Genomic DNA, 13,088 nt, shown 5'->3' on the forward strand with positions numbered 1-13,088 from the left:
CTGGCGTGCTGCAGTCCATGGGGTCGCAAAGATTCAGACTTGACCGGGTGACTGAACAATAACAAGAAGAGGAACAAGACATAATTACAGGACATTTGCAAATTCTGGGGAGGGTGGGGGGTTTTATTACTTTCTTTGTTAAGAGCTGACTTATACATATTAATAGCACTCCTCATGTGCTAAGCATGCTTTAGTCACTCAGTCATGTCCGACTCTTTGCAACTCCATGGACTATAGCCCACCAGGCTCCTCTGTCCATGGGATTTTTCAGGCAAAAATACTGGAGTGGGTTGCCATTTCTTTCTCCAGGGGATCTTCCCAAGCCAGGGATCGAACCTGAGTCTCCTGCATCTCCTGCCTTGCAAGCAGATTCTTTACCATGTTCTAAGTAATTTGTATTAAAAATGGAAAGGTTCCATACTACTCGATTTTACAGAAAAGGCTAAATATCTTGCCCAAGGTCATTCAACTCAGTAGAAGTGAGATTCAAACACTCCAAAGTCCGTGATCTTAGCAACTGCTCTAGGTCTACTTGTCCAAATGCTCAGATTACTTTATTTAAAATAAATATATAAGTTAAATAATTAAATTAAAATAGCCTGACAACAGCAATACAAAGGAAAATGTAGTGAAATTCCTTAAGAATGTTCTTAGATGTGTTCAGAGCACAGACATGACTTAGAGAAGAAGGCGGTTGCAGTAGTTGCAGAGGACTCAGCAGAGGGGGTGCTGACATTCTGCCCAGGACTTGCTGGGCCATAGCTGTGAGGATGTGAGGGCAAAATGCCAGTAAGAAGAAACTTCGTGTGACAGATTTAGGGAAGTTAAGGAAGGATTGGAGGATTAGCAAGTTGTGTTATGTTTGGCTGTCACATGGGGGGACAATTTGGTTACGGATATAGGTTGGGATCTTGAAAGGGAGGGTGAGAAATGAGTGTTTAATCTGGAAACAAGGCAAGCCCTTCAAGGAAGTACCTCGGAGCTGCTCTGTGGGAAGGCAGTGAGGAGGGCGGGCTGACCCCAGAAAAGCTGCTGTGGGTGAGGAGCCCCCACGGCACTGTGGACAAAGACAGTGGTGGAGTAGAAGAGAAGAAGCCATACGTGTGTGTGTGTGTGTGTGTGTGTGTGTGTGTGTAAGGTGTGGTGTCAGGAAGCATCCATTTATTCCACAAATGTTTACAGAGCAACTACTATAACCAAGCAATGATCTAGGGGGTCACAAGATAGAAATGAACAAAGCAGAACTTTCTGTCCTCATGAAACCTGCATCCTAGGCAGGTGATACCAGAAAAACAAGTAAATACAACAGGACCTCCTTGGTGGTCCAGGGATTAAAAATCTGCCTGCCAACGCAGGAGACACAGGTTCAATCCCTGGTCCAGGAAGATTCCACATGCCCTGGGGCAACTGAGCCTGTATGCAACGACTGCTGAGCCCACGAGCTGCACCTCCTGAAGCCCTTGCGCCCTAGAGCGGGGCTCCACAACGAAATAAGCCACTGCGACTAGAGAGTAGCCCCCATCTCTCTCTACAACCGGAGAAAGCCTGCATGCAGCAAGGAAGACACAGCCAAAAGTAAACGAATAAAGCAAAGGAGTTAAAAGATACATATGTTAGATGGTGATAAGCACTTTGGAGACAGATGAAGCAGGGAAGGGAGCTGCGGGCTTGTCTGTATATGTGCACAAGTGTGTGTAAGAGTGGAGGGATGGTAAGCAGGGATGAGGGGAAGGCACATTGGAGTAAAGGCCTGGGGAGTGAGGGGTGTTGAGATGATATCTAGGAGTCTAGGACAGGGTTACGGTTACACCAAAAGGCAAGCTGGGAGGTGCAGCTGGGTGGGAGGAGGAGAGACTGAGTCTGGGGTCCTGGGGGTGGGGGCAGTCAATAACAGGGACTACACCCTCAAGTGTGAGACACGCATGCACAGAAGTCACTGCTAACTCAGTGAGAAACCTGCTTCAGCAGCTGGGATCAAGGATGCGAGAACGATCAAGAGAGCCAGAGCGATCATTCACTCAGCCCCGACTTTGTGCCCCTTCAAAGCGTTTTATCCTTCCTAGTACCAGGAAGCCTTAGGGCATCCCTGCAGTGGACTGGATTAACTCTGCAACAAAGAACAATAGGATTAAGCGCTAACTTGTCAAAGGGCACGGTAGGGGTCCGCCACTTTTCCGGCATTTCGTATGTAATAATTTGTTCAACTGTCACAGCAAGCCCACAGGGGATGTCTCATTTGACATGAAAAGACTGGACTGGCCAAGTAAGGTGCCCAAGGTCACAAGCTGGTGAAACAGCCAGCCTGGCTCCTGTCCTGATTCTGGATTAAAAAAAGAAAAAGAAAAAAGTCAGCCTGCACTCTACCAGCTTCTCCGCCCTCCGAGTAAAGAAACCTAAGGGTAGAAGCTTTTTGGACAGCTGGGGTGGGGGTCTGGGGAGAGAGCTGGAAAATTCTCAAGAAGGGGGAGGCTAGGCCAGGGCAGGCCGGGGGCTGCTAACAGCGCAGTGTGGTCCGCACACGCGAAGGCTGCAGCCTAGAAGGGGCTTCTCACCCGCCCGGGGAGGCATCGGAGCGCTTCGGCGCCTAGCAGAGGCCCGGACCCTAGACCGGAGGCAGCTCTGCCAACCCTTGTGAGAAAAGTCAGGAGGCTAAAAACAGCCTTTCAAAGCAGTCAGCAAGCACGCTTTTTCAGGCGGTTTCAGGCAGAGAAGTGGCCTTGGCTAAAGCAACCTGTAAGCGTCTGAAGTCCCTTCTCACTTGGAACTCCAGGACTCTGCACAAGACGCTCAGCCTCTGTGGGCTGCCCAGCTGCTCCTTTTGAAAGGTGGACAATATCTGAGATGTCGCCAAAAATCTAACCTCGCGGAGTCCAAGTTCTGCAATCGGTTCACTATTCTGGGACCTGGCTGCCCGGCCTCGGGGTCGCGCGGGGCGGCTCTGCACCGAGAGGAGGAGGCCTGGAGGGGTGGGGGGGGCTCCCCGGGTCACAGGAGTGGGACCCGGAGCGCGGGCGTCCTCGGTCCCTCCACCAGGTTGCAGCCGGGACCCTCGAGAAGCGAGTTCCAGGAGCCCGGGAGTCGTTAGGTGGCCCTGGAACTTCCTTGTCTGGAAGCCCGACCCAGGCCCGCCCGCGGACCGGGCTGCTGGCAGGGACCGAATGGAGCCGCGCGCCAGCCCGGGAAGGCTGCGCGCGTCACTCGCAGTCTTGGGCCGGGTCCCCGGCGCGCGGTGGCGCTCCGCCAGGCCGCGCCACCCGGGCCCGGCCGCGCGCCCACCCCGGCCCCGCGGCGGCGTCCCCCGGGGGAGCTCGGCCCGGACCTCCGCGGACGCCCCCCTACTCCCCACGCCCCCGGGGGCGAGAAGCGGGGGCCCCGGGGCCCGAGGAGCGCCGTCCGCTGGCGCGGCGCCCAGGGGCGTGAGGCGGGGAGCGCGGGGGAGGCGGCCGGGGCGGAGGAGGCGGCCGGCCGGCCGGCGGGTCACTCGGCGGCCCGGGGCGGCGGGCGGCAGACGCGCTCGGGGGAGGCGGGCGAGCGCACCATGCCGTCCTTCGACGAGGCGCTGCAGCGGGCCGGCGAGTTCGGGCGCTTCCAGCGGCGCGTGTTCCTGCTGCTGTGCCTAACGGGCGTCACCTTCGCCTTCCTCTTCGTCGGCGTGGTCTTCCTGGGCAGCCGGCCCGACCACTACTGGTGCCGCGGGCCGAGCGCCGCCGCGCTGGCCGAGCGCTGCGGCTGGAGCCCCGAGGAGGAGTGGAACCGCACGGCGCCCGCGTCCCCCGGCCCCGCGTCCCCCGAGGGCCGCGGCGACGGCCGCTGCCAGCGCTACCTCCTGGAGGCGGCCAACGCCAGCGCCGCCCCCGGCGCGCTGAGCTGCGCCGACCCGCTCGCCGCCTTCCCCAACCGCTCCGCGCCGCTCGTGCAGTGCCGGGACGGCTGGCGGTACGCCCAGGCCCACTCGACCATCGTCAGCGAGGTAAGGGGCCCGGCGGCGGCGGGCGGCGCGCGGATCCCCGCGGAGGCCGGGAGCCCAGCAAGCCGGCCGCCGGGACGGTGCGCGGAGGCTGAGACCAGTCGGTTACCTCCGGGCCCCCGCCTGCTTCATCCTGCACTCGGAAGGGCTGCGTCGCAACTGCCCGCCCCGGGGTTGTGGCTTTTCTTCCCACTCTGCTAGGGAGTTGACGGGGCTTCCCTGGTTCAGCAGGTAAAGAATCCGCCTGCAATGTGGGACCACCTGGGTTCGATCCCTGAGTTGGGAAGAATCTCTGGAGAAGGGAAAGGCTACTGGCCTGGAGAATTCCGTGTTAATGGAGAGGTGCTTTCATGCATTGGAGAAGGGAATGGCAACCCACTCAAGTGTTCTTGCCTGGAGAATCCCAGGAACGGCAGAGCCTGGTGGGCTGCCGTCTATAGGGTCGCACAGAGTCGGACACGACTGAAGCGACTTAGCAGCAGCAGCTTTGGTTGCAAGGGTGAACGAAAACTGCCCTAGAAGCCGAGGGCTAAGATACTTCGCTCACGCCTTCTTGGGGATCCGAGCATCCAATGGGATGCGCGTTATCTCTGAGCTGTGTGTGAGCAAGTAGTCGGAAGGGACGTGTGGACGTGCGGGTAGAGAACCGCAGAGTCTGGGGCGAGCGACACGGAGCTGGCTGGTGGTCTCCAGCCGGCAAAAAAAGGAGAAATCTAAGTTTGAAGGCAGAGCCACCCACGTGATTATCTGAAATGCAAAAGGACAAAGGTCGAGGCTATCCTGGGAGCATGATTTTGGTAAAAACTCCTTTGGGGCAAAGAGCAACATTTGAGAGAAGTTGGGAAAGCTGAGGTTTTGAATTAAAAAAAAAAATCCGCCCCCCAAAGCATGCAGAGTGAACACCCCATGTACTGTGGGTGGCTGCTGGGCGCCGGGTGGGGGCACTCCTCACGGTTGGGGTAGCTGGTGCTGGCAGTCTCCACAGGCTCTTTGGGTACGTCTGGGTTGCAAAGAGTTGGATACGACCGAGCGACTTCACTTTCACAAGGAAGCAGGGCATTGCAGGTTAGGTGCCCTCTCCCTTGGTGGCAGGACTGTCTCTACCCTGGTCTGGCAGTTTGCATCTTTATCTTGGTTGGCTCTAACCTCAGGGACCCACTGAGCTTGGGTGGATGGGATGAGCAGTTTTACTGAACTTTGTTTGCAATCACAGATCAATTGAATTTCTAACAAATGATTGAATGTGCCCAGGCAATTTGGGGGGGAAAATGTCTTTAATTGATTGTCAGGAGGAGTGTTTAAGGACCTCTTTGAATAATGGGGGAAAACACTGGCTTCAGGGTTTGCAGTGCCTCTTCTGCCTGTTAACAGTGTTCTTTGGTCGGGTGACCACATCTTTCTGGTGTTGGGGTTGTCGATCTTTGAGGTTATGCATGCTCTGTGTGTGAACACACTGTGTAAAGTCCTCTGCTAAGAGCTATAGAGATCAAACCCCGGCCAGGCCATATCAGTGTGTGTCTGGGATGCTTTAATTTCTACCTAATTTGTGGGTCACCATCAGGACTTGCTTTATAGGCTGATGGTGTTATGGATTTCACTCTTGAAATGAATGGCCGTGGGAAAGGGTATTATCACCAGTACTTCCTTCGAGTTGCATCCAAAGTGGCTGCTTCTATTGCATCCAGCATGACTGCTTAATGCTACTTTCCAAGCAAACCAGCAGATGCCCCTTGGAGAGTAGACACCTGATTCTTGAAGACATGAATCTCAAATGAAGAATGAAAAATGAGCCTTAAAAGCAAAAGGCACACACACTGCAGGGGGGTTTCCCTGAACACATGACCCATGCACATCAGAGAAGAGAGACGTTGTGATATCTAACCTCAGATGCCTTATTCTGGACTCCCAGGCTTGTCTCAAGCCTTCCAGGGTTATTTCAAAAGAGGTTATGAAGTCTTACGATGCTCAAAAAGGCACTGTGGAAGATGAGAGCACCACACATCAGGACCTGGGACTGCGTCCAGGTGGCTGTGTGGCTTGGGTGGATTGCTTGACCTCTCCGGGCTTAGCATTCTCGTCTGTAGTATCAGGGGTTGGATTCAGCCCTTTGTAGTCCTACCAGCGCCATCAGTGACATCACTGGATGGCTATTCTCAGCGTGATCAGCACAATGACAAAAATCTTCAAGGAAAACGAAAATGTTATCCAGAATCCTCTCTTAAGGCCTCTGACAAGTTTTGGAAATATATTAGAGATTATTTTTCCTTTTCTTTTGGTCCAAAACTGTTTGCTTCTTCTAGTTTGTTTTTAGTGTTTTGATTCTTGAGAGGAAGCCCTCAGTCTGTTCAGGAGGTTCAGCATCTAGAACAATTCCTTCCCTCTTAGAGTTCTTCACTGCTAATACACAGCTGTCTTTGGTTTTGCATGTGGTCCAATTAGGATTTATTTTTCATATTCTATCAGAGTGATGAAAGGAACTATAGTTCTATCTCTGACTCACACCGTGTACACAGTGTGTTTTCAAGGACTTAAAAATCTATTGTATTAATCATGGAAAGGGAGGGTGAATTGGGAGAGCTCAGAAGGTGGAAGGGGAGCTCAGATTCCAGAATGACCCCCTATGGCTGTCATATTTAATCCTTGCACCATTGTGGGAAAGAGAGCATTGTCCCATCTTTGCAGAAGGGGAGCCTGAGGCAAGAGAATATGAAGGGACCTCCCAGGGTCCCAGACCTTCCACGTAGCCAAGTTGGGTCTGGATCCAGGGGGTCTTGATTGTGAATCAGTCTCCTTTGGGCCAGGCAGCGCTCGGAGTCCTTGGAACGGGTCCAAGCAACACGATCCCGGATTGCTCACACTTCAGAACCTGCAAGAAATCTTGTTGAACGTCCCTGTTTACTAGTTACTATCCTGGTCTCCACTGACCAGCGTATCATTTTGTTTCGTTTCGCTGTGTCGGGAACATGATACGATGCAGATGGGGCGGCTGTCTTCCCTGTCGTGGGAATGGCTGTCTGTGCTCCCCGCGTGAACGCTGCAGAATGGGCACTTCAACCTCAGCCATCCCTTTCTTCATCTTCCAAAGTGAAACAGGCGCCAAGGAGTGAAGTCAGGAGTCAGTGCCAAGTGCAGGGCTGTTTTAGTCCAGCTCTCCCTCCTGTTTATCCCGCTCTAGGCGATGCAGTGGGTTTTTCACCTACATTGAAGGTCCTCAGCACAAACTTGTCCAGTATCTGAATCTCAGCCTTATCTGGTTGCCAGACATTGGGCGGAAGAAAGCATCATGTGTTGCGGACAAGTCCAGGCCCTCGCCACCCAAATATTTCAGTTTCTTCCCCAGGGAGTAAGTCTTTGAAACTGATGTTGAGGCTTTGAAATACTTGCTTGGTGGGCATTCCTCTCGAACTAGGATCAAGGCTTCAGAGCACCATTAAAAACAGATTGAATTGCCCTTTCTAGATTATTCTTTCTCCCACACATAAAACATGAAAGTAAATTTGAGGGCAGTGGCTGCCCCACTGAAGAAAGCGGAGCCTGCTTTGATCTTGGGGGCTGCCCTGGTGTTTCTCTGTCTCTGCTCTGCTTCTTGCGCATCCATCCCAGGACAGGCGCCCAACCTCAGAGATTAGAGCCGTGAGTGTCTGGTCCTTGCTGTCCCACCAGTGTGGAGACACGCTGCTGTGAATACCGGAGAGTGGAGGTTAGCCAGGCTCCTGGTTTATTCCGAGCTGAGTTTCTGATTTGCTCTGGGCCCTTGGGGAAGGTCTTACTTTTCTATTGTTTTTATTTTTAACATGATGTGTGCCTTCCCTATTTTTTCTCTGAATCAACCTCACCAGAGCATCTATTTTGTTATTATTTCAAAGGATCAACTGTGGCACTGTTCATTTTATATTTCTCCTTTTTTATTTCTTTTTACTTTCATTATATTTTTTAATATAAATAAAAAGTTATTTTATTGGTATATACTTAATTTACAACGAATTTCTACTGTACAGCAAAGCGATTCAGTTATACATGTGAAGTGAAGTGAAGTGAAGTCATTCAGTCGTGTCTGACTCTTTGCGACCCCATGGACTGTAGCCTTGTAGCCTATCAGGCTCCTCTGTCCATGGGATTTTCCAGGCAAGAGTGCTGGAGTGGATCGCCATTGCCTTCTCCAGGGGATCTTCACGACCCAGGGATCAAACCTGGGTCTCCCGCATTGCAGGCAGACGCTTTACCGTCTGAGCCACCAGGGAAGCACTTAAATTCTTTTTCATATTCTTTTCCATTGTAGCCTACCACAGGATATTGAATATAGTTCCGTGTGCTGTACGGTAGGTCCTTGTTGTAGAATTTAGATTCTTCATTTCTATTCTTTCAGTGGTTACCCCTGAAATTTTACCAAGTTTACTTAACTGAGTCCGAATTGAATACTGCAACCTTCTCCTAAACAATCTGGGATCTTAAACACTTTGATTCAGTCCCTCCTGTATCACAGGCATTAGTAGCCAATATTCTAGGTTTGTTCTTTCATTGTTAATTTATGGATTTTGTGCAAATCATGTATGTTTGGTTCACACTTGCCCTCGTCTACTCATCATTCCATGCCGTTTCACTTTCCCTGCTTTTTTTTCATGTACATCTTTAAAACATTTTTATTTAGTTTGTATCTCTTGATGGTGAATGTTCTCCACTTTTGTTTCTATGAAAATGTCATTTCACCATTATTCTTGAAAGATAGTTCTGCCAGGTAAATAGTGTTATTTTGCCAGTTATTTTTCCTTAGCCCTTTCAGGCAGAGAAGGCAATGGCACCCCACTCCACTACTCTTGCCTGGAAAATCCCACGGACAGAGGAGCCTGGTAGGCTGCAGTCCATGGGGTCGCTAATAGTCGGACATGACTGAGTGACTTCACTTTCATGTTTCACTTTCATGCATTGGAGAAGGAAATGGCAACCCACTCCAGTGTTCTTGCCTGGAGAATCCCAGGGACGGCAGAGCCTGGTGGGCTGCCATCTATGCGGTCCCACAGAGTCAGACACGACTAAAGTGACTTAGCAGCAGCAGCAGCAGCAGCCCTTTCAGGATGTGAACTCTGCCTCGTAGCTCTCATTTTTGCTTTTGAAAAGCCTGTTGTTAGTCTAATTGTCCTTTTCTCTTGGGTTGTGTCTAGGTGGGTATTTTTTGTATTTATCTAGTTTAGTATACATTGCTTCTAAAAGGTCCCTGGCATATAGTAGGCATTCAGTAAATAGCTCTTGAATGAACCAATTGTATTTTCTTTAACTGCAATTTTTAGTTCTTTGGCGGGTTCTGGAATATTCTCAACCATTATCTCTTCATTTCTTAGTTTCTACTCTTTCTTTCTGAAATTCTAATTAAACTTAAGTTGAACCTTCTTTATCTGTCCTTCATGACTCTTAACCTTTCTCTCATATTTCCCATTTCAGTATCTGTATGTTCAGGAAGCTTTTCAGACTTATCTTCCACATCACAATGTTTCTATTAGCACTATCAAATCTGCTGTTTAATGCGTTCATTGAAGTTTTGTATTTCAGCCCTTATCTTTTTCATTTACCAAAGTCATATTTTTTATCCTTCAAATATCCCTGGTCGTGTATTGCTAGTCTCTTATCGTTTGCTCATTTTTGTGTTTCTGTTTTTCGGTTTCTTTAAATGTTTTACATATGACTAGAATACTGGAGTGGGTACCCATTCTCTTCTCCAGGGGATCGTCCCAACCCAGGGATCAAACCTGGGTCCCCTGCATTGGTAGGCAGATTCTTTACCATCTGAGCCACCAAGGAAGCCCAACTCTATATTTTATGTTTGGTAATTCACATCCCCAAAGATGTTCCAAATGTCTCACTTGTTGTTTGTTATGTGTTTGGCATTTGTGTGTGTGTTGGTTGAGCTTAATGAGTGAGCAGTCATCCCGGTGTGTGTCTGCAGCTTGGTGTTGGCCGCAGAATGGCCAAGCAGGTCCATGCAGTGATGTGTGTATGAACCTAGAGCCAAAAGAGATGAGAACACAAAAGCTCATCTCCTGCTTTCTTCTGGCAACTTATTTATTATATTACCAATGACAGCTCAATTGAAATTTATTTAGCATTTACTATATGCTGGGCAGGCCTCCCTGGTGGCACAGTGGTAAAGAACCCACCTTGCCAATGCAGGAGACATAATAGACGCAGGTTCAATCCCTGAGTCGGGAAGATCCCCTGGAGGAGAAAAAGGCAACCCACTCCAGTATTCTTGCCTGGAGAATCCCATGGACAGAGGAGCCTGGAGAGATGCAGTCTGTGGGGGTCGCAAAAGAGTCAGACACGAGTTAGCAACTAAACAACAACATATGCTAAGCGCTGACTAGGCTGGTGTACAAAGATGGCTAAGTCTCCCATGAGCTCAGGGCCTGGCAGAGAGACTTGCCCCGAGATAGCAAAAGGCCGAAAGTGGTGACAGGTGTGGTGAAGGGATGCCTTCTTCTGATTGACTGGGGCTGAATCAAAGCACTGACCTTGACCACCGCCTCGGGGGACAAGGAGGAGCCCGAGAAGAATCTATGAGGAGGAAAATGTTGCATGTGCACACGCTGTCACCTTCATCCTTATTTATTTGTAGCCATTCAAATGTCCCCGGATCAGTGACTGATGGATATTCCTGGGACCCACCCACAGACGTGGACTCAAAAGATGGGAGTGGTGTTCGGGAATCTTCATCGTTCACACACGTGTGAGGCCCTTGCAGGTGGCCCCGAGACCACATGAGGACCGTGACAAGATCCTCGTGGGTGGAACAGCCTATGTGTGGTTGAAGCGAGTGCCAGCTCCCCCAGACACTCTGCAGACCTTTCCTCAACCGGGAGTCCCACGCTTTATCTGATGAAGTGCTGCGGTGTACTTGCAGAAAGCTTGGGGGTCTCCAGAGACAGGCAGCTGACAGTAAAACCCTATAATTGATTGGAATGAGGTGCCCACAGCTGCACCACACTCTCTGGGAATCTTGGTGCACCATGGGGTGGGGCTTTGGGCACAGACAGGGGTGCAACCACAGGGGATGGCCAACAGATAAGGCATGGATGTCTGTACTTTGTTATGTACGGGTTAAAGACCCTAGGCATAAGGCGGTTTTCTGTAACATCGCATGGAAAAACCCAAGCGAACTTTTTGGCCACCCTGATATAATGGAAAGAACATCCCTGTCCTTTGGGGTCAGAGAGATCTCAGCCTAAAGCCCAGCTGCTCCATGTTTCCACTTTTAAGGACAAATCGCAGAACCTGCCTGAGCCTCAGTTTCCTCAGCTCTAGAAAGGACGTAATTAGGAATTCCCTTGCAGTCCAGTGGTTAGAACCTGGTGCTTTCACTGCCTTAGCCCAGCTTCAGTCCCTGGTTGGGGAAGTAATATCCTATAAGCTGCCCAGTGCCACACACACACACAAGAAATTTCCCTGTAGCTCAGATGGTAAGGAAGCTGCCTGCAGTGGTGGAGACCTGGGTTCAATCCCTGGATCAGGAAGATCCCCTGGAGAAGGAAATGGCAACCCATTCCAGTATTCTTGCCTGGAGAATTCCATGGACAGAGGAGCCTGGCAGGTTACAGTCTATGGGGTCGCACAGAGTTGGACATAACTGAGTGACTAACACACACACACACCCAGTAACACTTTCCTTAGTGATTGCCCCGCCATACCCATGTAGAGTGCCTATCACCGTGCCTGGCCCTAAGGGATGCTCAAAAATTGGATCCTGTTAACTTATAGAGTCTTGAGCTGGATGGGGGTGGGGGAGGGAGAGAGGAGATAGTTGCTGGTTCAGACTTGGCCCTGGAGCTGTAGCTTGCTGGCCTCTGGTTAAGTGCAATACATCACTAATAAACTTACCTTCTATGTTAACGGGCACTGATTTCCACTGAGGCCGAGAGTACCGTGTCCTTTTCCACTGAGACGCACAGCAAAGCTGTATTTCCCAGCTCCCCTTGCAGCTCGGGGTGGAGGTGGTCCTGTGATGGAGTTCTGGTCAGTGATGTTGAGAGAGGTATGTGTTTATACCTGGAGGCAAGAAAACCTTCCTCCTCGCAGTCTCCCCTCTTCCTTCCTCCCCTCATCTGTGTGCAGAGAATGCCAGGGCCCCCAGAGAGGGCCAGGTCCTTAACGGGATGGGGTGCAGATCTTGAAGCCTGCAGGAAGAGGGGCCCCTATCTTCCTCCCCTTTATCTCCTCTTCGTGAGACTGTGGAATGTAAACTGTCTTATGTGAAGCCACCAAGATTTGGGGAGTGGTTTGAGCCTCCCCTGACAAATACACATTTTGTTGTGTTTCTTAGAGGCTGCCAGCACCTGGTGCAATGGTAGGGAAGCTGGTTCCTTCAAGACGGTCCCTGTCTTGGTCTGTATACAAGGTCACCATGACCTTGTCCAAGGGCCCTGCAGGCCCCCTCCTCTGCAGGCTTCCCTCCTGCAGCCCCTCCAGGACATGCCTGGTTGTCCTCCCTGGGCTGTGAGTATGCCGCTTCCTTTTCTCCAAATACCTTTCCTCTTTCTTTTTGAGGCTGGTGCATTTTTTTTTTTTTTAATGTAAAGATGCATCTATGCTGTGTGTTCAATTGTGTCCGCCGCTTTGCAACTCCACGGACTGTAGCCCTCCAGGCTCCTCTGTCCATGGGATTCTCCATCAAGAATACTAGAATGGGTTACTATGCCCTCCTCCAGGGATCTTCTGAACCCAGGGATCGAACCTGCGCCTGTTGTGTCTCCTGCATTGGCAGGCAGATTCTTTACTGTCTGAGCCACCTGGAAGCCCAAAGATGCAGCGAAGAGTTACCTGTCCCAGAAATGTACCTCCTTCTCCCCTCCTCTCCTCCCCCTGCCCAACCCGGGGGGTCTGGTCCCCTTCCTCTGCCCAACCACCCTCTCCGTGTGCTGAATCAGACTGCAGCTTTCTTGAGGGTGGAGGCTATTAAATAAACATTTGTGATGAAATCACAAATGGCATTTAATAAAATCTTGGTTAAAGTAAGAAGTAAACGAGGAAGGGATTGAGTGACAAATGTGCCCCCTTTTAGAACTTTGGCTCGGCCAGCCCTGAACTTGACCTTCATAGATTATAATAAGCTCTTTCCTGCAACAGTGCTGCTTCA

General features: G+C 50.8%; 1 protein-coding gene across 1 annotated transcript in view; it reads left to right on the forward strand.

Moving 5' to 3' along the window:
• Positions 1–3,480: 3,480 nt before the first annotated feature.
• SLC22A3 (solute carrier family 22 member 3) overlaps positions 3,481–13,088 on the forward strand; it is a 97,115-nt gene continuing 87,507 nt past the window's right edge. The window contains exon 1 of the mRNA XM_061428483.1: positions 3,481–3,970. Within this exon, the coding sequence (XP_061284467.1) occupies positions 3,539–3,970 (432 nt within the window). The 5' untranslated portion in view covers positions 3,481–3,538. The remainder of the gene's footprint in view (positions 3,971–13,088) is intronic.

This window comes from Bos javanicus, chromosome 9, assembly GCF_032452875.1.
Source record: "Bos javanicus breed banteng chromosome 9, ARS-OSU_banteng_1.0, whole genome shotgun sequence".
Lineage (NCBI taxonomy): Eukaryota > Metazoa > Chordata > Mammalia > Artiodactyla > Bovidae > Bos > Bos javanicus.